Below are 23897 nucleotides of genomic sequence, written 5' to 3' on the forward strand. Positions count from 1 at the left end.
ACAATTGAGAGGGTCTAGGGAGGAGAGAGGCGGCCCGTGGCCCTTGCTCTGAACATGCCTATCCTCACTCTGGCAACGAGAGGTGAGTTGGGGCCAGCCTGTGTGCTCTAGGCCTGGTTTCTGCCCTTCCTCCTGCCCAGCGCGTGTGTGGGTATGACTCTCATCTCTGAAGCAGGATGTGGGGATGGTGTGAGGCCATGTGGTGCAGGTAGGGGCACTGGGCTGGCAGTCTAGCTGGGCCCAGCCCCACCAGTGCCATCCAGCCTCCACATGCTCATCTGGAATGGAAAACAGTAACTGCAAGGCACCGGGCCAGGGACGTGCAAATATCCCATGGTGTCTCCAGGCCTGCCGTGCTGTTGGGTGACTCGGGGAAAACCAGGAGCCCCGGGGCCTGATGTGCCAACGCAGGAGGAAGGAGAGCGCTCACCTTCCTTTCACCTAAGACACCTTAGGGTGGCTCCTTGGCTGGGGGACTGACGTGTCTCGTGGGTTGTGTCGGGCAATGCAGATTTTCTTCATTTTTTCTAAGCAATTATTTCTTCCTCTGTATAGAACTTTATATAAAAAAAATCTTTATTTTGCTTTCAAGTGATTTCTTCAAACTTTCAGACGCAAAGTTTGAGGGAGATCTTCAGAGGTCCAAAGGATTAACAGAGGGTTCGTGGAGTCACAACACAACACTGTGGATGCAAGCTTACCTCTGCAGGCCCATCTTCGGATGGCTCACGTTCACACCTGCTCTCTTTACACTGAAAGGAAATAAAAGGCCTTGCTTCATCTCATTCATATTTACAATTACAGCACTTGGTGTCATTATACTTGCGGCTTTATACAACAGAACAGGACAGTAGGATTATACAGTGCGAGGTCAATGTACAAAATGTTTCCTTGAACGAAAGAACTATAGCCTGGATACTAAATTCCTGAAAACAAAACAAACCAACTCCAAAACGATCATTTTAAGTGGCACTGAGGCAGCTCAGGCCGATGTGAATTACTCTCCATTATTGCCCAACATCCTACTCAATACCCCCACCCCCACCCCACCCGCTCCCAGGCTGAGTTAGGATCCAAACTTGTAGTGAATACACAGAAAGCCTGTGTGACAGTCTGATGGCCATTCTAGTCTCAAACGGAATCCTTTTAGAGGTTTAACTCTGACAAACTTTCCAGTAACTCTTCAATAATATAGAATCGTCCATAGCATTTGGGCTTTTCCTGTTATTTATGTGCAACTGTCTATGCCTATGACATATCTTCTTCCATTTTCCTAAATTTGCCTTAGAGGATGGGCCTGGCCCCACCAAGCTGGGTGTCGCAGCTCAGTCTCGGGCTGTAACTCGCTCCAGGAGCCACTGTCAAGCGAGACTGCTGACCCGGCAGCCTTCTGACGATGCCATACTGCATCCTCTGGGGACCCCGGGACCTTGACAGCCATGGTGGACGGGGCCTTCCAAGTCCTTGTGAGGAGGGTGGCTGGCCGGGAGGTGTTGCTGCTGTGTTGGCCGAGTTCTGGGACGTCGGTCCCTGCTGCCATGATGCCACAGGCAGAGGGAGAGAGGACCCGGTTGTAGCCTCTAACAAAGCAGCACCTTGTTCACGAGGTGTAGACACAGGAAGTCCGCTTCCCCTGCCCCACCCCCACCCCTACTCAAGCATCCGTGCTCAGATGTCAGTGAGGCTGGAAGAGTCCCTCAGGGCCTGGGCAGTGCCAGTCACAACACTTGGGTTTCCAGCTGTCGGACTTCCTTGACCACGAGATCAATGTTAATGATTGGGTTGAAGTACAGAGCCCAGTAAAATAAGCAGTTGCAAACAAACTGAGGAATGAGAGGCCAGAACATGGCCACGAAGAGCCCCTGTGTCGATACTTTCCAAAAATGGCTCCACATCCTCTGAGGCACGGTCCTGTGGAAAGAAGAGAAGCATCTGAGGTGGAATCGTGATGGTGTTCTAATGATGACGCCAAGCGCTTGGGCCCTGAGCCCTCTCCCAGTGCAGTCTGGCTGTCTGTGCTGCACAGACCCCTCCGGCCCTGCTGCCCGAGGCATACCTTGGCCTGCCCGCCCATCTTTAACTCCCAGGATGCAGCCTGCAGGGTTGTGCTTGGTGCCGCACCACACAAGGACCCCCCAGCATAGCCCCACCTGCTTTGTCACTGGGTTACACTTGTGTGTATTTACTATCCATATTTTCTCTGAGAGGCTGTAGGCCTTCAGAGTCCAGACTGTCTGTCTTCTTTACCAAAACATCTACAGCACCCAGCAGAGGGCTGGAGCAGAGGAGGGGCTCCATTAACTGTGCAGGAATAAGTCAATAGGAGATTCTTGTCAGGGTTTGGGAACTATTTATAGGGCTGTTACTGACTGACGAGGCCAAGAACTCTGAGTCATAGGATGTTTAAGGCTATGAGGATGCTGGTGTGTTACTTCTGCCTGTCTAGTAGCCACTCCCTTTCTTCTGGAAACACCTTCTGAATTTTCCTTCCGGATATACCCTTCTCCTATTCTTTTCCATGTAGTCTCGGTGGAGCTGAAGCCAGTCCCTGGTTAGGGGGTGAAGGCATATGCCTTGAGCCTGGTCAAGGGAAGCCTGGCATACCCTGCCCCATGTTTTAGGTCCAGGTGGGCATGGGAGCCAGGCTGGGCCAATCAGAGCAAAGGAGTGTGAGCCTGAAGACTGTAAGTGCTATGGGGAAAGAAGTGCTCTCTCTCCACCAGGCTTGCTAAGCTGCTGAGATCTGGAGTGACCATGTGCCCCGTGTGAAGAGAGCTGCCCGAGGCTGAACAACACAGCAAAGAGCAGAGCTATGGAAGAGACAGGGTCAGTTTTGATGAGGGTCTCTGGGACCAGCTGTGCGGGAAGCTGTGGAGGGCATTTCTCTTGTCCAGAAAGCCGATTCAGGTTGGTTTTTCTACCATTTGCAGCCAAGAGTCCTGACTCTGGGACTGGTTAGCCCAATGCTCTCATTTTATGCATTAATCCAGAGAAGTTATTACTAGCCCGATGGGTGGCAGAGCAGGATTAGAACTCATGCCTACAGGATTCCTTGCCAGATCTCTCTATGCTCTACCACAGTGGCCCTTTCTTTTCTTTTCTTCTTCTTCTTCTTCTTTTTTTTTTAAGATTTTAATTTATTTATTTATTCATAAGAGACAAATAGAAAGAGGCAGAGGGAGAAGCAGGCTCCTGTGGGGAGTCCGATGTGGGACTTGATCCCAGGACTCTGGGACCACAACCCGAGTCAAAGGCAGATGCTCAACCACTGAGCCACCCAGGCGTCCCCACAGCATCCCTTTCCTTAAAGTAGCCTCTTTTTCTCTCTTATGTATTCCTTTTTTTTTTTTTTTTTTAAAGATTTTTATTTATTTATGATAGAGAGAGAGAGAAAGAGAGGCAGAGACATAGGCAGAGAGAGAAGTAGGCTCCATGCCGGGAGCCCGACACGGGACTCGATCCCGGGACTCCAGGATCGCGCCCTGGGCCAAACACAGGCGCTAAACCGCTGAGCCACCCAGGGATCCCCTCTCTTATGTATTCCTTAATAAAATCCTTCATGCACACCCCCACCCCAAGGAAGTAATGGTATGTTTTACCCGAGGATAAGAGAGGTGGAGAAACTCATGAACAGTAAGCACCAAGAAAACTTCCCTGTCTCCAAACACCAGGAAATTTGCCTATTTGCTGCTTAAGCAGTGTTTCTAAACCAGAGCCCAAGGAGTGTCTTCAAGTTTCTGTAATACTTCGAGGAGGACTCTTCTACCACTTGGTATGTCTTTCTCAGTGCCTGTTGTTCCAGCCACCTCCAATGTACAAAGACACTTACTTCAGTTCGCTTCGTGACCAGATCCTCCAAAAGGAGAATAATTCCAGAACCGAGAGTAACATGGCATTGACAATGAGGAACCGTGACGTCCAGTAATGGACCTCCAGCCAGTCCCAAGCAAATTCAGCAATCAGCTGGTACGGAAGGAAGGAGTACTTGACAAGGAATTCTCTCCACTGCTTCCATGTGGGCTCTCTGAGATCCTTTACAATAACATAAAAATAAGCACAAGTGGACACACAAAATTGTGAGGATGGACTTTTATGGAAAATATTGTGGTCACCACGGTGAACTTCACATTTATGAAAACACACATTATCCAACAACCTAACTGAATGAGCTGAAATTTCCATCCATCAGCTCATCTTGTAATAAATAATCTTACACCAGATAAACGTTACCAAAGAAGTTGAATAGAGATGCTTATTATGTAACTGGAAGCTCAGAAGTAAAAATCAAAGCATGAGTTATAAATGATAAGGCTTGGCAATGAACTGAAATTAAACCATTTTTTGAACTTCTTCCTCAATGCCTGGGTAGCTCAAACAATTTCCTAAATTTGACATTTTAGCTGCAGTAGAATGCTAACAGATCATGGGAAAATTAAACATATACCTCGAGAAAGTAATTTTGGGGAAAATAAAAAACCTTAACGACAGATATTATCAGATAATTAACCAGAGCATTTAAACAACACATGGAGGCATCCAGAAGGCTAATGGAAGCTCAGCAGGACCGTGTACAATGGAGTAGGTATGAAGTATTCCAAGAGGAAAGTGAGCCTGCTGAGTGGGCAGGGGTCGCTGGGGCTTGTTATAATGGAGACGTAGGGAGGTCTGTGTTCCTAGTCCAACGAGGGCAGGTAATAGCACGAAACTGGGTAATTAGACAAACACTGTCCATAGTGGCTAATCAGCAGGCTTTAAGTACATCCAAGGCTCAAGTCGGTCAGGCAGACACTTGACTCAAGTATTTTAAAAAGGGTTGTTGGAGATTTAGGAATTCTGCTTTAATATTTATGGGTGTGGATCATATATGACGATTCTTATAACCATGTGACTTTTGATTTAAACAGATCAGAGGGATGGCTCCAAGAGCAGCAGTGTAAAGGACATTACTCTAAAATGACCAACCTGACAAAGAGAAGTCATGGAGTAAGTGGGATCCACCAACAATTCTGAAGGACTCCATGGGTCAAACTGAAGACACAAAAGCCAAGGTAGGTAACAACCCCTCCCATTGGCCTGTGGTCAGCTGATGCAACAACTCTCATCAGCAAAGACAGCTTCCTTTTCAGAGGCCACCAGAATGGATGCTAACCCTGCCCTGCGTTGGGACAAATAATCATCCTTTGGGGATCCTCTTAACAGACAGATGACTAAGCTGTGAAGGTCCATAAATCTAACTCTTGGGCCATCTGGACCTACACTATCTTCCTTTAAGCAAAAGCAATGCTGTTCTCCCTTCCCTTAAATATTCCAAGTCCAGAAGGTAGTTCCTCTTGCTATGCAATGCAGACAATAAAACTGGCTTCTGGGAGTTGGGAGGAGTTGCCTTAGATGTTCCCTTGTAGGGTTTCTCCTTGCAAGGAACAAATGAAGGCCATATATGAAGCCACCATGCTGGCTCTTTCCTAACAGCTACAGCCATGTCTCCAATTCTATAACACACTGAGGAGTGAAAGAACGATTCCATTCAAGGCACTCTGCAGACCTACCAGAAGCTTAGTGAGGATGTCCTCCCCAGGACTGTCTTCTTGCAGAGGGCAGATGGTGTGGATGAATGGTAGGAAAGTGTCTGTGTAGTCAAACAGGTAGAGGTACAGCAGCCCGAGTCTTGGGGAGCTTTTGAGGGCATAGAGCAGGAACAGGGACCTGCCTGGGTTCACGGCCTGCAGAGGACAAAGTGGGTAAAGGGGTGTGTTACAACCATGGCAGCCAGCTCCCCACCCATGCTCCTTCCACAGTCTCACATCCTTTGCCATCAGCCCTTTTTGTGTGATTTGCACAAACGATGAATGAATGGATGAATGAACCAATGAATGGCAAGAAAAGGCCCAAATAATCCATCTGTTGGGCTATATTTAATAAGATCCAATCTTTCTCCGTGGCTTTGGCAAGGATTGGGGGGTGGGGCTGAGAAGCATACTCCTAGGTATGCTAGTAAAACTCAACCTTTTTGGAAAACAATTCTGTAAATCGTATCAGAGAGTCTTAAAAATGTTTAATTTAGGGGTGCCTGGGTGGCTCAGTTGGTTAAGCATCTGACTTGGTTTCAGCTCAGGTCATGATCTCAGGGTCATGAGATCAATACCTGTGTTAGGCTCCATGAAGCCTAGGCATGGAGCCTGCTTAAGATTCCCTCTCTCCCTCTTCCTCTATCCCCCCACCCCCGCTACTGTGCATTTAATTTAACCAATGTATTAATGGTCACCATTTAAAATAAAAGTAATCAGAAATACAGAGGCTTTATGCACAAAATGTTTAGTGCTGCATTGTGTATAAGAGAGAAAGTGGAATCTGCGACCTAAACAATGAAGTTACAGAAGATGTTTTAGCACAGAATTCATACAGCCACTGAAAAACGAATGTGGGAAGTTTTGGGTAATGCTCATGTTATAGTGTTAGGTGAAAAAAGAGTCAAAGATGTGTAGCAATCTGATCTTCCTGCTGCCGGCCCCATTTAAGCCAGACCGCCTTCACATCCATTCCCAGAGAAGCACCTGGCTCACAACAGATGTATTTGTAGAATGAATATATAAACAAAAGGACCACTTAAACTACACACAAGTTGTCTGGGAGAAAAGAGAGTAAGATATAATGTTAACCATATTTGACTCTCAGGTGGGACTATGGGTTATTTATTTTCATTTTTGTCACTTTTGTAAATTTTCCTATAAAATGTGCATTTATATTTTTCCTGATTACAAAGTAACTCAAAGTGACTCAGTTTACTTGATGCTAGTAAGCATCAAATAAAATGGACAAAAGGTATGAATGGGAAAAAAAAAGGTATGAATGGCTACTTCACCAAAGAAGATATAATAAGGATGCAAAGAAGCACATAAAAAGATGTTATCATTAGTCCTTAGAGAAATGCAAATTGGACCAGTACGTTAGCACCATGCACTGATCTGAATGGGAAGAAGTTGGGAGCAGGGCTCAACAGAAGGGCAGGAGGTGGCTTTGGGGAGTGGTAGGTTTACTACCTTGATCACAGTGATGGTTTCACAGGTGTTTACAATATGTAAAAACTTGTCAAACTGATGAATAAAGGAGATGTGGTATATATATGAAATGGAATATATATTCAGCCATAAAAAAGGATGTTGCCATTTGCAACAACAAGGATGGAGCTAGAGAGTATAACAGTAAGTGAAATAAGTTAGAGAAAGACAAATACCATACAATCTCGTTCATAAGTGGATTCTAAGAAACAAAAAAAACAAAGAAAAAAAGAGCCAAAAAACCAGACTCTTACCTCTAGAGAATGCACTGGTGGTTACCCGAGGGGAAGGGATAGGGGAATGGGTCAAACAGGTGTCAGGGATTAAAGAGCACACTTATTTTGATGAGCACTGAATAATGTATGGAATTACTGAATCATTATTGAATCACTAAGATAACACTGTACATTAATTATACTGGAACCTTAAAAAACTTATCAACTGGTACACTTTAAATATGTATATGTCAATTACAGCTCAAAAAACTATAAAAACACATTCAAGTTATTTGATGCTATTAATGGCTTACTATTAAGTTTTAAGAGTCCTTCTCTTTAAAGACTCACATTGAAGTATTTAGGGGTAAAATAATATGAAGTTTGCACATGCTTTACTATAAGCCCGTACATTGGGCGTGTGTGGGGGTGTGGGTAGAGTATTATATAATAAGAATGGCCATAGTTAATACTCATTGAAGTTGGGTGTGTGTACACTCTTCCCTCCATTTTTTATGTACCTAAAATTTCCTGTAGTGAAGATTTAAAAAGGTCCATCTTAGGTCTGGGATAGGTACAAGAATACCTTGAACATCTTATTGTGTAAGAAAATAAAGTATCTGGACAGCAACAGGCAAAAGAATGAAAGTGGACCACTTTCTTACACCATACAAAAAAATAAATTCGAAATGGATTCCAGACCTAATGTGAGACCTGAAACCGTAACAATCCTAGAAGAGAGCACACAAGCAGTAATATTTTTGGTATCAGCTTTAGCAATTTTTTTCTAGATTAGGTCTCCTGAGGCAAAGGAAGCAAAATAAAAAATAAACTATTGGGACTACATCAAAACAAAAAGCTTCTGTACAGCAAAGGAAACAATCAACAAAACTAAAAGAAAACCTAGGAGAAGATATTTGCAAATAACATATCTGATAAAGGGTTAGTATCCAAAATATATAATGAACTGATACAACTCAACACCCCAAAAATGAATAATCCAATTAAAAATCGGCAGAAGTCTTTTTTTTTTTTAAAGATTTACTTATTTATTTATGATAGAGAGAGAGAGAGAGAGAGGCAGAGACACAGGAGGAGGGAGAAGCAGGCTCCATGCCGGGAGCCCGACGTGGGACTTGATCCAGGGACTCCAGGATCGCACCCTGGGCCAAAGGCAGGTGCTAAACCGCTGAGCCACCCAGGGATCCCCGGCAGAAGTCTTGAATAGACATTTTTCCAAAGACATATACAGATGGCCAACAGACACATGAAAAGATGCTCAACATCACTCATCATCAGGGAAAGGCAAATCAAAACTACAGTAAGATATCACCTAACCACTGTCAAAATGGCTAAAATGAACACAAGAAACGACAGGTGTTGGCAAGGATGTGGAGGAAAAGGAGCCCTCTTCCACTGTTGGTGGGAATGCAAACTGGTACAGCCACTATGGAAAAGAATATGGAGGTTCATCAAAAAGTTAAAAATGGAGCTACCCTATGATCCAGGAATTGCAATACTAGATACTTACCCAAAGAATACAAAAATACTAATTTGAAGGGATACATGCACCCTGAGGTTTATAGAGCATTATCTACAATAGCCAAATTATGGAAGTATCCATTGATTGATAAATGGATAAAGAAGATGTGGTATATGTGAACAATGGAATATTACTGAGCCATAAAATGAATGAAATCTTGCCAATTTGCAAGGACATGGATGGAACTAGAGGGTATTAATAAGCTAAATGAACTAAGAGAAAGATAACCGTATGATTTCACTCATGTGGAAGTGAAGAAACAAAACAACTGAGGGGTGCCTGAGTGGCTCAGTTGATTGAGCATCTGATTCTTGATTTTGGCTCAGGTCATGGCCTCAAGATGGTGGGATCAAGCCCTCATATCATCAGGCTCTACACTCAGCAGGGAGTCTGCTTTCGATTCTCTCTTTCCCTCTCCCCCTACCTCATGTGCACACTCTCTCTCAAAAAGAAGAAGAAGAAGAAAGAAGAAAGAAGAAAGAAGAAGAAGAAATGAGAGAATTATAACATCACCATTTTGCAAGTAAACAATCAATGATCATGGTGGCTGCTACCACCAGAAAGAGACAATTAGACATTATGAGCCTCTTGATTCTTGATGGAAGAAAACACCATCACATATGATGGAGTCTTGCTGAATACCTAAACCAATGCAAGCTTCTAGATTTAACTACTGGATTACGGGATATACAGGGGACAGAAGAGCCTGTCAGGTGACACCACAGAGAGGCAGTCAGCTAAATTTAGGATGTGGGACAACTGGGACACATGGGTGGCTCAGTGGTTGGGGCTGCCTTTGGCTCAGGTCATGATCCTGGGATCTGGGATCGAGTCCCACATCGGGCTCCCTATCGGAGAAAGAGAAGGCCTGCTTCTCCCTCTGCCTGTGTCTCTGCCTGTCTGTCTCTCATGAATAAATAAATCTTTGAAAAAAAATTAAGGATGTGGTAAAATTGCAGGCAAAACTATCTGGTTTTGTCAATGAATAAATGCAAGGTGACAGAGGGAGGGGGAATCCATACACTACGAGAGACTTAAGAGACATAATAACCAAATGCAGAATTTGTTTAGAACAAATGACCTGGAAGAAAAAAAGATGTAGTACTACATTTGATTATTGACAAGTTATCTGATATCAGAGAATTGAGTTTTGTTTTAAAATTTTCTTAAAAGATTTTATTTATTTGAGAGAGAGTGAGAGAGAGAGAGAGAGAGAGAGACTACAAGCAGGGGTGGGGGCAGAGGGAGAGGGAAAAAGCAGGCTCCCTAATAAGCAGGGAGCTCAGACATGGGGCTTGATCCCAGGACTCTGGGATCATAATCTGATCTGAAGGCAGACCCTTCATCGACCGAGCCCCCCAGGCACCCCTAGTTTTGTTTTTTTAGAGATGCACAATATTTAACCTATGAAAAATAAGGTATCTTAGATTTTCAAAATAGTCAGGGTGGGGGTAGGTGGGGTGGTATCACTGCAATAAACATGTTGTAGCTGGTAAGGGTACACGGCAGTTTTGTACTATTATCTTGCTTTTGTGTAAGTTTGAAGTTTTCTTTTTTTTTTCTTTTTTTTTTTTTTAGTTTGAAGTTTTCTATAGTAAATATCTTTGCATCCTAACTTAGGTGAGAAATAAACACAGGAGTAGTTCTTCATTCCAAATGTTTCCCAAGGGGGATCCCTGGGTGGCTCAGTGGTTTAGCGCCTGCCTTTGGGCCAGGGCGTGGTCCTGGAGTCCCATCCCTTGTCAGGCTCCTGGCATGGAGCCTGCTTCTCCCAATGCCTGTGTCTCTGACTCTCTCTCTCTCTCCATCATGAATATATAAATAAAAAAATCTTTAAAAAAAAAAAAGTGTTTCCATATATATATATATATATATATATATATATATATATATATATTTTTTTTTTTTTTTTAATCTCCTCTTAAGGAGCCTTTTAAAACCTTTTTTTCCGGGGATCCCTGGGTGGCGGCGCAGCGGTTTGGCGCCTGCCTTTGGCCCAGGGCGCGATCCTGGAGACCCAGGATCGAATCCCACGTCGGGCTCCCGGTGCATGGAGCCTGCTTCTCCCTCTGCCTGTGTCTCTGCCTCTCTCTCTCTCTCACTGTGTGCCTATCATAAATAAATAAAATAAAATAAAAAATTTAAAAAAAATAAATAAATAAATAAAAACTTTTTTTCCTCTATAACCCTGCCCCCTCCATGAAATGCTAAATACCACAGATAGACTATAAATCTGTTTATGTACTGTGGTCTTTGGAAGGGAACAAATCATATTTTAAGACTTTTATTTTCTACCCCTCACCAACCAATCGCCATAGGGGCGATACTGTTCTTGTTGGACATGCAAGATCTAAAGGAGCACTGGCCCTAGAAATCAAGTCTGAGTGTGGCCAGCCACATCATGGTCAGTACCAGAGAAAGGGAGATGACCAGGTGACTTATCTGTGGGTCCAGTGTCAGTGTGAGTGCTGAACCAGTAGAGTGGTTGGCTACTTCCTATCGGAGAAAGAAAAACCAACCACCCGGTAAGGTGGTTACGACAGCACTTCAGCAGGGAACGGTTTCTTTCATGTCTAATGAGAACAGGAACTGTACCTGGACACTAAGGCTGGTAGGATCTTATCACACACCTTTTGACCTTCTGGTTAATTGGCTAATTGTCACATGGCCAACCTCAGGGTGGGGCTGGCAGCTCAGATGTGAAGGAGCCACCTGATAAAATTTGCCTGCTTTTACCCTGGGTCCAGAATTAAGTTCCCATTTGCTCTGGTTCATATTAAGATTGCTTTTACGGATTTTGAATAGAGGGCCAACAATAATGGAAACAACAACAAACCTTCTACCTGACGACCTCCATGCCTATTCTTCAAAAATTCTGAAACTAGAGTTATTTTAGTTTTAAAATACATCTACATAGTTAACACAATGTTTTCCGAATGGCCCCCAAGTGTATTGATAAATCTCCCTTCTGTCCAAGTCTCAATCCCCAGATGAAAACATTAACAACAGTCTGTGTATCCTTCTACATATATTCCACACATATGGCAAACATACAGATACATACAAATGTGTGTATTTTCCAATGCGCTTTTATTTTCAGTGAACAGTACAACTGCCTTCCTTACTGGCACACCCAGAGTCACAGAGTCACCACCTTCTACCTTCGTCTGTACACATCTGGGTGGCACCCTATTTATTTAACCTGTTCAAATGATGGGCACTTAGCTGGTTTTCCATGTGCTGCTATTACCAACGATACTGTGGTGAATGTCTCATTTAATGACATGGGGGCTCAAAGTTTAGTTTGTACTGTGACTTTATGAAGTCACTTACCGAGGAGGAGACAGGCACACGAGGCCTGGGTGCCTGCTGGTGTTCCACAGCGAGTGTGCCCTAGAGAAGCCCAGCAAGGAGTGCAGCCAGCCCTGCCCTTGAACCCCAGACCATGCTGCCTGTGCTCCAAGTGCAAAGAAGTGAAAGTGTAGATCATGGGGTAGGCACGACTTAAATGTTAATAGTTATTGATAAACTGTATTGATAAACTGTTCTCTGAGCAGACTGCACTATATTTAGGATCCACAGAACATATGAGTTCTCTTTCCTCTTATGATGCTCTTATTCTGGACAAGATCATAGAGGGGAAAACAATGCACTTGCTTATTTTAGTTTGCACTCCTCTAATTATGGTTGAGCATTTTTTTCCCATGAGCTTATTGATCATTTGTAATTATTTTTCTCCATGCTGTCTTTTTAGGATATGTAAGTCGGTATATATTCTAGATATTTTATATTTTATTATAAATTTATAAAATTTATATTGTATTATAAATATTTTATATTTTATTATAAAATAATATATTCATTTTACAGTACAGTATATGCTAAATCCTATCTGTGGTGCAGTCACAGTGAAGAATAATTTATCAATACTTCATAAAGCTGAAGATGTGTATTGCCTGTGACCTAGTAATCTTGTTCCTCAGTATATACTAGAAAGCATAAGAACTTCCAAAGAATTTCCACAGCAGCACTGTTTCCAGTAGCAAAAAATGGAAAGAATCTCAGTGTTCACTGAAAGGACAATGCATCAACTATCATATGCTCAAAAAGAGAAAATGAGTGAACTGGAGCCAGAGGGGTAAAGGCTACTTGCGGAAGGACATGCTCTCAGTTCATGCTTCCTCTGTTAAGGTTGAGGATTTGTAAAAGAATGCTCCTAGTGTGTGTGTATGCACACGCATAATATGAGTAGGGAAACATGGCCGGTGGGGCCCCCCAGCTCTGCTGTAGGAGCATGGTACCTCTGGAAAGAGTGGGGAGCTGGGGGCTTCGGTTGTGTCTGTGATGTTTTCCCAAGGAGTGGATATGTAAATGACGGAGAGGCTGTTCTCTATATTTTTCTCAATTAAAAAAACAAAGAGGGCAGCCTGGGTGGCTCAGCAGTTCTGCACCGCCTTCAGCCCAGGGCCCTGAGGGCCGGATCCTGGAGACCTGGGATCAAGTCCCACACCGGGCTCCCTGCATGGAGCCTGCTTCTCCCTCTGCCTGTGTCTCTGCCTCTCTCTCTCCCTCTCTGTGTGTCTGTCATGAATAAATAAATAAAATCCTAAAAATAAATAAATAAAAATAATAAAAAAAAAAGAGTTCACCTTATATTCCCAGAGATTTTGGGGGGGCTTCACACCTAGTGCTTTGACACGCTCCAGTTCCAGAAGGATGGCTCTTCTGTGGCTGCTGTTTTCTATGGTATATGGCGCCCTTGAAAATTCTTCCTCTGTCAGAGTTAAAAGCAACCTGTGGGGGAGGGGTAGCAGTAGGAAGAGATTTCTTTTGAGATTTTATACTGGAGGCAAACTTCACACTGAGGATTGCATCCTATCAGCATAAGTACTTCAGGCTTGAGTAAGGTACGACACTCAGTATATGAACTAACAGTAATAACAGCAAACAACTGAATGCTCAATGACACTCGGAAACTACTTCCATGAGTCATCACTGATCCATTTAACAATTCTGCCCAGTAGATGGCATGATGGCCATTCTGTGGCTGAAAAAATGGTTTGGAGAAATAAAGTGGCTCAGCCAAGGCACACCCTGGTCTCTTCTACTCTTAACCTCTGTTCATCCAGCTATGCAGTCTAACCTTTCACATACTGCAAAATGTATGTGTACAGAAAAAAAAAAAGGAAAGAAATCCAATAAAACGTTACAATTTTAAGAGTAGCTGTTTTAGGATAGTAATTTAAGAAAAATAATTGTAGATCCCTTGTCTGATCCATTCATCTGAAAACAACTCCACCTCAACAATAATTCATCGCTAAAAACATCCTTGTGCACCAGCAAGGAGGCCAGCAGGAACACAACCTGCTGTGTTGGTGGAGGAATGTAAGTTGATGTCCTTTTGTGGGTAATTTGGAAATATTTATCAAAGTTGTAAAGGTTTAGGGGATCTCTGGGTGGCTTAGCGGTTTAGCGCCTGCCTTCAGCCCAGGGCGTGATCCTGGAGACCCGGGATCGAGGCCCATGTCCGGCTCCCTGCATGGAGCCTGCTTCTCCCTCTGCCTGTGTCTCTGCCTCTCTCTCTCTCTCTCTTTCTCTGTGTATCTCTCATGAATAAATAAATAAAATCTTAAAAAAAAAAAAAAAAAAGTTGTAAAGGTTTATTTCCTTTGACCCAGAAATTGCAGTTCTAGAAATCTATCTTCTGGAAGGAAGGCAATTATGCAAACATGTATTAACTAGGTAGAGAAGAAAAAAATTATTTTAACCACAATTTGGAAGAGGTACAAATTCTTACAAAAACCAGATGATTCAAGTGGGAGCATTTGGCTTTCCTGTCCCGGGGGAAAACATGACTGGGGTGGGAAGCCGGCAGTCAGGCAACCTGGCAGGGAGCAGACAGCCGTCTGGAACAAGTCGATCAGCGGCAGTGGCTGCTCTAAGCACTGCGTAGTATGCCAAGTACTATCCCTACACATTCTCTTCGAGGAAGGAAAGACCCCAAGAAAGATGGACAGTGCTCTGGAAGAGGGCGTGGGGATATGTTGATAGGCAGAAGGAGGCCTCCCCAGGGCCTGACAATTCGATTCGGGAGTTCCTTGTATTAGGGCATTTGCTACTACATTGCTTGGAATTGCCTAGAATAGGAAAAAGGAAGCAACTCAGATTTGTTTTGGTAGAGATGAATTAAACAGACTCCAGTATATATGCATATATACACATACATATGCATATACATACACATACAGATAAACGTAGGTCTGTTTAGTATAATTGTATTTTCAAACAAACCAATAAATAACATACATTTATATGTATCTACGTATAAACATGTAAAAAAACCTGGAAAAATGTCCAGAAAGATGACAATGGCGGTTTTCTCTGAAGAGTAGAATTATGAGGGTATTTCACTTCCAACACCCTCTAGTTCTACATTCTTATTTTTAAATAACCAGCAAATATATGTTCCTCTTATAATGAAGAAGCAACAAACAAAATGTCAGTAACATAAAATGATTCAGCTGCTTTGGAAAACAGTTTGGCAGCTACTAAAAAAAGGTAAACTTAAGGAGTTACTTATGACTGAGCAACTCCACTCTAAGAGAGTATAAGAGAGTACTGAAAATGCAGGTCTACACAAAAGCTGGTATGCCAGGGGATCACAGCAGGACTGTTCCTAACAGCCCCCAAATGCAGTCAGCCAGAACGTCCACCAACGGAAGGATGCATAAATAAAATATAGCACAGCCACAAACTGGAATATCACTGTGCCATAAAAATGAATGAAGCACTGACACCCGTGACAATTTGGATGAGCCTTGAAAATGTTCTGGGATGTGAAAAAGCGAGACCCAAAAGGTCAATTCCATTCATAACAGATATCATAAACAGGCAAATCCATTGAGAGGGCAAGTGAAACGGTGGCTGCCGGGAGTGGGAAGGGGTCATGAGGGGGTCATGAGGGCTGATGGTAAAAGGGTAGGTAAGAGCTTTCTTTTTGGGGTGATGAAGATGTTCTAAAACTACTAGTCTGTGGTGATAGCTGCACACATCTGTGACTATATTAAACATCATGGCCTGCACAATTTAACAGGTGAATTTTATAGTATGTGGGTTATATCTCAATAAAGCAGCTTAAAAAAAGTGTCAGAAGACCTTGCTTCTTACCTTCCATTGACTCTTTCTGCTAAAAATCGGTCTCTGTAGAGAGAGGCCCAAGGGCCCAGCTGCTCCAGCCAGAGGACCACTTCTTCTGCTGTCCATTTGGCCACAGCCTTATGGACCAGGAGGTCATGCTCAGATTCCCTGCTGCTCCAGTGATACACAAGCAGGACCACCTGGGCAAAGGGAAAGCTCTTAACACACAGAAAGGTCAGAGATGCCAGCTCCTCAATATGTGAGTGTGGGGCAGGGGCAGGAAGAGGCTGAGGATGGAGGGAATGGTGGCAAGCCGGTGCAAGGAAGCATAGCAACACCACTGCCACAGAGGGCTGGGCAGCAGAAGTCTCAGTGGGATCCTCTCATTGCCAGTGGGGGCACCCTAAGGGATCAGGGACTGGAACAGAACTCACTGCAGAGCATCTGGAGGCAATGTACCCTTGACTCTAACATCTTGGCTGATTTAATGGACTTATGTTCCTTTTTTGCTGGAAAATTTGTAATCTTGAAATTGTTATAGCATGTAACTGAAAAGAAAATAATAGTCTCAGGATGCCTGTGTGCCTCAGTGGTTGAGCATCTGCCTTCAGCTCAGGGCGTGATCCTGGTCCGGGGATCAAGTCCCACATTGGGCTCCCTGTGAGGAGCCTGCTTCTCCCTCTATGTCTCTGTTTCTCTTCTGTGTCTCTCATGAGTAAATAAAATCTTTAAAGAAAAAAAAAAGAGAAAGAAAGAAAACAGTCTCTACATGGGATGTTAGTAAAGTGCTGGGCTTGAAACTTGACCATCAGGGTGGACATGGTCTTGAATTCCAGTTCTAACACCTTCCTGCATCTGTCTTCTTACCTTTAAAATGGGAATAATAGGGGCGCCTGGCTGGCTCAGTCGGTAAAGCATGTGATCTTAATTTTGGGGTTGTGAGTTCAAGTCCCATGCTGGGCATGGAGTTTACATTAAAAATAATGATAACAATAATAATAAGAAATAAACAGATAGAATGGGAATAATAATGGTGGCTATTGCAGAGGTTAGGAAGAGCATGAAACAGAATAAAGCTAACAATAACTGGGCTCTGAATATCACATTATCTACTTGAGTATGTAGCATCCTGGAAAAATCATACAACCCAGCAGATCTCCAGGCATGCAGTGAATCATCACATGCAGGTATGCCATCAATTTCAACAGAACTGACTTAAAAAAAAACAAACCAAAAAACCAGAACTGACTTCAGTGGAAACTGGAGGGAAGGGGGCAGAGAAACACAGTGATAAACTTACTGCCACACCAGTTAAAGCGGTGAGCACTCCAGAAAAGAATCCCCCGCCTCTCTGCGGATTCACTCGGCCTGTGTTGGGAGCTAAAGGAACTTGATCATTCCCATATTTCTGAAAGGCTGCGAGACTCTGGACTATGTCATTATTCTGCTGAATGTCTTCAAATCGCATTCTAATGGCATCAGGAAATAATTTTTCGATGGCATCCCTATGAAGAGGAAAAAAAAAATCACAAGATGGTTGTTTGTCTAAATATACTTATAATGTTTAGAAGCCAAAATCAAACTAACATTCAATATTTCATAATATACAAGCACTTTTGAAGAACAGACAAGAAGGTCAGTTATGGCCCTGTTGATGACAGCAAAAAATCTGAAACAACTTACATGTCCACTGTTAGAGAAACGGTCAAATAAAACATGGTCTATTCACATGATGGAACACTACATAGTTCTAAAAATGAATTTACTGCTTTCACTTGTATCAAGATGGATAAATTTAAGACATACGTATCATTGAATGAAAACAGTAAACTGTAGAACCGAGTAGATAGTGCACAACTGATGTGAGGAAATACTTGCATTTCCTATTGATACATAATGTTTGAAAGTATTTTTAAAAATCTGAAGGACACTGTGTGTTATGCTATATGTTGATAAATTGAACTCCAATAAAAAATATATACAAAAAAATCTGAAGGAAATCATAGCTAACTCATAGCTGAAATGACTGGGTGAAAAGGGAAGGAAAGATGGCAAGATGGGGAAGAAGAGGTCAAAGGGGTCTTTAACTTTATCAATACTAATTCCAATCTTTTAAAAAGAAGATAAACAAATGAAGGTTTCTATGTATTGCTGATATTATTAAAAATTAATTCATAAAGAGGAAAGCAAGTAGAGTTGAGTAGTAAGAGGGAAACCATTAGGTCCTACTATAGAGCTCTCTTCATTTTCAATTACACATAATCAGAGAATCTTCCTTCAACATAAGATTGACCTTTAGGTTAACAAGGCTGACAGGTAAGAGCAAAGAGTTTGTCAATGTGTCTCAGATGAAAAAGAGCAGGTTAGGGACGCCTGGGTGGCTCAGTGGTTGAGCGTCTGCCTTAGGCTCAGGTGTGATCCCTGGGTCCTGGGATCTAGTCCTGCATTGGGCTCCACATGGGGAGCCTGCTTCTCCCTCTGGCTAGGTCTCTGCCTCTCTATGTCTCTCATGAATAAATAAAATCTTAAAAAAAAAAAAAAAAAGAATAGAAAAAGCATGTTAGGTTAATGTCTTCCTGGAATTTTCTGGTATTCTGTAGGTATCAAGGCAATAGAAGAAAAGCTAGGTCTCAAAGACCTCACAAGTACATTATAAATATTATGAACAGAAGCAGAACAGAATCTACTACCTGAAAGGTCTTACCATTTGTTGTATGAGACGATGCATGGGAAACTACCTCTATTGATACAAAAACTGGAACAGAGATTAGTCAAAGATGATGAATGAAAATCAGCATCAAAAGGAATTATACAGAATTGTGGAGTTATATCACTTTCTCTATTAGATCTGGGGTGTTCTCAGTGGATACAAATCAATAAAAAGTGTTATACAACAAAGGATTATAAGCAATGGTTTGATAACCAGAATTTCTTTTCCTCCTTTATGAAAATCACAAACAGATCACGGTCACCCATAAGGGAGTCTGGATCTGCAGTCCTTGAGCTCCCTGCCTCACACACGCCAGCAGATCTAGAATGTGACCATGGTGGGGGGCAGCTCGGCACCTCTGGCCTTCTCAAACCTAGCTGCTCCCATGAAGAGAAAACACATTGTGCCAGCTGTTATGGGCTACTGATAAGGACTGAACTTTACCTGAGGAGAATATTGACTTTGGGGAAACCTTCCCATTTTTCTCTGCATTCCGGACACTCTGTTTTCTTCGAAGAGGCCCACCATAAAGCTAGGCAGTGCCGGCAGAAGCTGTGCCCACAGTTCAAGGTGGTGGGGTTAACCAGGATGTCATAACAGCAGTGGCAAGAAAATTCACTAACAGAAATCTGAGGGCTGGTGCTCTTGAGGGGATCATCGTTGTCATGGGTCACTGCGTTCAGATCGTTTTGCGGAGACTCTTCCATCTCTTAGCAAATTCTGGGATGCGCAGGCACAGAAAACTTCAGACTTAGAAAACTGTTGTAAAGCATCATTAAATCTAGAAAAAAAAAAAAAAAGACAACAGAACTAGGACACACAGTTTGAGATTACTGCCATTCTACCAAAGCTGATTTTTAAATGTGACCAATTTAATGTCTAAAAATTCACATTCCATAAACCAATAAACCTCACTGAATTTCCTTCTGCTCTGTCATATTTCTGAAAATTAGGGGAAGCAAAACAATGTAAAGCTTGATAGACTTGGGGTGGTGGAGAATGCGAGATCTTTCTTTTGCACTAACTTACTTGGAAAATATAATTTCTCTGGCCTGTTTCCCCAATTTCTCAAGTCTTTTCATGTGTATGATTTAAAAACAAAAGCAAAACCAAAACAGCTTCTTGGGCCAGTAAAATGTCTGGAGTTGGCAATAACAGATGTACTTCACGTAAATAATGCATTTTTAAAAAAAATCCAAACAAATCTGCCTTCCCGTTAGGTAATTATTTCATAAACATGTGCTTTTAGATACTCTCACAGAAAGAGTACCAGGCAGGAAGTAAGTGAAACTTGTTTTCAGAGGGGCCCTGTGCCAGGTAAACTCCCCTGGGGCTCCATTTACCCTTTCCCCCAAATCAACCCAACACACATCACACCCTCTGGATTTGGCCAGTTTGGTGCCAGAGAAACATACTAATGTTGCTAGTAAGCAAACAGCAAGGGACCTCACTCTTCTTATTTTTATCTGGGTCTTAGTAGATTGTTTTATAGAGAGGCAGTATGGTGCAGAACACCATGGAGTTAAAATCCCAGCTTCTCATCAATCATGCACTCCATGACTATGTTTCAGTTATTTGAGCTTACTGAATCCCGTGTTCTCAATTGTGTAACGATGGTGAACAGAAACCTTCAAAGCTTCTTGTGAGGATCAGAGACAGTTAAAGTGGCAAGGAGAGTGTATGGTGTAAATATATGTAGTGTATGGTGTGAACAGCAGCTAATGAAATGATTCTTCATACCATTTCTGGTATTAGGACAAAGCAGGCGCTGGCTGGGAAGTTTCTCCACTTTGCTATTGTGAAGACAAAGTATGTCAATCACTATTCATCACCCATAGTGCTCATGCAGAGAATGGCTCAAAGTTTTCCACTTTGCAGGTACAGTGGTTAAGAAACAGGCGTCAGGGCTGGGCTGCCTGCATTCTTTCTCTCTGCCACTCACGAGCTGCGGGGACTGGACTTCGTGAGGACTCAGCTTCCTCATGTCTAAGTAGGGGTGGTAATAGCATTGATCCCCACTGGGAGGTTTTAAGAATTAAGCATGAGAATACAAGCGGAAGTGCCTTGTACAGAGTCTAGCACATGGTAAGTAAACCATATACGGTAGCAAGTTACCTGCTTTCCAAATATAGTCATGAGAATTTTATCACCTTTTATTTATTTTTAAAGATTTATTTATTTTAGAAAAGAGAGAGGGAGAGTGGGGAGGGGCAAAGGGAGGGGGAGAGAGAAACTCCAACAGATTCTGTACTGTGCATGGAGCCTGACCTGGGGCTGGATCTAAAGACCCTGAGATCATGACCTGAGTGGAAACCAAGAGCCACCCAGGGGCCCCAAATTGTATTACCTTTTACAGAGTGACGTATGACACTTATATAGAAAGCACTATATTTTAAGCAAATCTAGGGGCGCCTGAGTGCTCAGTCAGTTGAGCTACTGACTCTTCATTTTGGCTCAGGTCATGATCTCAGGTTGTGAGATCAAGTCTGGTGAAGTCCGGCGCTCAGGACAGAGTCCGTTTAAGGTACTTTCTCTTTCCCACTCCCTCCTTCTTGACTCCTTCTCACAACTCTTTTTCATAAATAAATAAATAAATAAATAGGCAAATCTATGAACAAAAACTAGAAGAAAATACTGTGAAGTATTTGTAGTGGTTGTGGGTATGTTGGGTGGGAAGGGTTGCAATTCTTTTGGTTTTCTGTATTTATCAAGTTGTTCTTAATGAAAATGTATAATGTTATAATAATTGTAAAATATATATATACAAAATTGTAAAAACAAAACAAAAAAAAACCCACATTCCTTTTGGCCCAATACCAGCGGGGGATTTTTAACTCAAAGAATAAACACAACTGAATTTTAAACTCAGTGTGAAAGCAGAATACAAATTCCTCATGAGTACTAAAAAGATAATTAGGCAAAGATAAATGTAAAGTTAAAAGATAAACATAAGATACAAAAATTTAAAATATAGTAAATCAAATTAACACAGTTATTCACAATAATAAATAATAGTAAAGAAGGGAGAAATCTTTTGTAGAGGCCTAAACTGTTTTTTCTGGGGCACCTAGCTGGGTCAGTCAGTGAAGCATGTGATTTTTGATCTTGGGGTCATGAGTTTGAGCCCCATGATGAGTAAAAGGGGTTACTTAAAAATAAAATCTTAAAAAAGAAAAACAAAAAACCTCTGTTGTTTGGAAGAGTTCATATAAATGTTCTTAATGACAATCTCTAAATCATTTCTGATAATTCTATTTGCTTATTATTTGTATGTTTAGGAACATTAAAAAAATTCCTAAGTGTTTTCCTTTCGGCAGTCTCTTCAAATTGCTAAGGAAATAGGAGATCTTATACAGGATTTTAGAAAAATAAATCATTCTGATAAAGTAGTTCCTTTATCTGGTTAATATTGGTTAAACAACCACCACGAGGAGAACAGTATTCTAGGAAACAATAGTTGAACTACTGCTATTTATTTACTTACTTATCATCATTTAAAAATATTTTGTTTATTTGAGAGAGAGTGCCAGCGCTCTTACAAGAGCAGGGGTAGGGAGGGGCAGAGGGAGAGGCAGGCTCCCCGCTGAGCAGCCCCCCTCCCCCCCCACCCCAAGACAGGGCTTGATTCCAGGACCCTGGGATCAGGATGTGAACCAAAGGCAGACGCTTAACCAAATGAGCCACCCAGGTGCCCTGAACCACTGCTATTTATTGAGATTCTATGAGCTGAGCAGTGTGCAGGCCCTTTAGGTACATTCAGGATCTCATCTGGATTCAGTGTCAGAGGAAAGATCCCAAGGCTTCCAATGAGGGCTGGGCAGGGGGTCAGAAAAGAGGGGCCTGATGTGGGCACTGCTTGTGTTTTTTCATGGGGAGCAGTGAGTGACCCTAGAGTGACAGGTCTGGTACAGGGGGCTTTTGTGCCTAGTTAGTGACAGGTGGGTCTACATAAACGTTTCAGGGGCAATCAGATCAGCAAAGCTGTGCTTGAGGATGACAAATCCCTCAGGAAGGAGGGCAAGACTAGGATAACTTAGAAATAAAATGTTTATCACTCTGGGACAAAGGTAACAAAAAATGAAAAGAGCAAAGGAATGAAAGGTGATAAAGGCATCAATGTATCTGAGAGACATTAAGAAAATAATGTATGGGTTCTTGTGACTAGAGAGAAAGAATGATCAAAGATGCTGCCTAGGTGTCAGAGCTAGGGAAGAAGAAAGGTACTTGTGATAGAAATGGGTCACTGTGACTGCATGGGGCCAATCTTAAAAAGAAGTGGAGTTTTGGAAAAGTTGAGTTTGAGGTAATGATGACTTCCAAATAGATGTGTCTAATGAGCAGCTGGAGATACAAAACTGTAGTTGGAAGGAGGTCAAGGAGGCCTTCAAAGTGATCTGCAGAGAACTGACAATATGTACTGAGAAATTGTCATTTCTCACCAATTAGCCTTTTAAAACTAGGAGGTAAAAGCGGTTCCTAGCTTACAGGCTCTGAAAGTTTGTTTTTTTTTTTTCTCATGGGAGAAAACAAACCGCACGCTGGCATCTAAAATGTCTTTTTAAGTTGTATTTTGAAAAGCTGAAGTAGCCACTAACTTTGTCTTAAAAAATTGTCTTTAACAAACTAGAAAAACAGCACAGACTTTGATTACATCTTAGGAATGTTGCTAGCTTCAGGTTACCCTCAATCCAAAATGCGAAAGCTAAGGGAGAAAGAATACACGTCTTAACCAAAGTCAGTTAATGTCTTCTATTTCTGTCTGGCTGCATTTGGGTTATTTCCATGAGGGAAAGCAGCACTTTCAGAGGAAGAAAGCACCTCTTAAGTGATAAAATGTAGCTCAGACACTCAAGTTCCAAACAGCAGGTCAACACATCCTCCTGCACTGGCAATGATTAAAGGCCTCTTTGAGGAGACCAGTTCTCGAGGATGTTTATAGATGTTCTCTATAAACTCAGCCCACAGCAGGAGCCGTGGGAGGGTTTGCTGGCTCTTTAGGAGTCCCTTCACAAGTAAGTACGCATTAGAATGTCCCTGTGGCCCCCTGTCCTTTTTTCCTCTCAAAGACCCCAGAGAGGACTGGTAGGTGATGGGGGTGGGGGGGACCACAGACGGACTAATTCCATTCTCCACCCCTGGTGCCCTGGTTCACGTGGATACACTTTGGTTTGTGTTTAAGCCTCACACGAAATGACAAGTGTTAATTATCTAGTTCAAAACTAAGGAGGGAGAATGCC

General features: G+C 42.4%; 1 protein-coding gene across 3 annotated transcripts in view; it reads right to left on the reverse strand.

Annotated features, from left to right (window-relative positions):
• Positions 1-552: 552 nt before the first annotated feature.
• Positions 553-23897, reverse strand: part of BFAR (bifunctional apoptosis regulator) — a 30952-nt gene continuing 7607 nt past the window's right edge. For all 3 annotated transcript variants that reach the window (XM_038540298.1, XM_038540297.1, XM_038540299.1), the window contains 7 exons: positions 19105-19441; positions 17251-17455; positions 15981-16150; positions 13463-13607; positions 5547-5720; positions 3830-4032; positions 553-1911 (listed from right to left, as the gene is read on the reverse strand). In XM_038540298.1, coding sequence (XP_038396226.1) covers positions 1719-1911; positions 3830-4032; positions 5547-5720; positions 13463-13607; positions 15981-16150; positions 17251-17455; positions 19105-19367 — 1353 coding nt within the window. In that variant the 5' untranslated portion in view covers positions 19368-19441 and the 3' untranslated portion in view covers positions 553-1718. The remainder of the gene's footprint in view (positions 1912-3829; positions 4033-5546; positions 5721-13462; positions 13608-15980; positions 16151-17250; positions 17456-19104; positions 19442-23897) is intronic.

Source organism: Canis lupus, chromosome 6 (assembly GCF_011100685.1).
Source record: "Canis lupus familiaris isolate Mischka breed German Shepherd chromosome 6, alternate assembly UU_Cfam_GSD_1.0, whole genome shotgun sequence".
In the NCBI taxonomy this organism is placed as follows: Eukaryota; Metazoa; Chordata; class Mammalia; order Carnivora; family Canidae; genus Canis; species Canis lupus.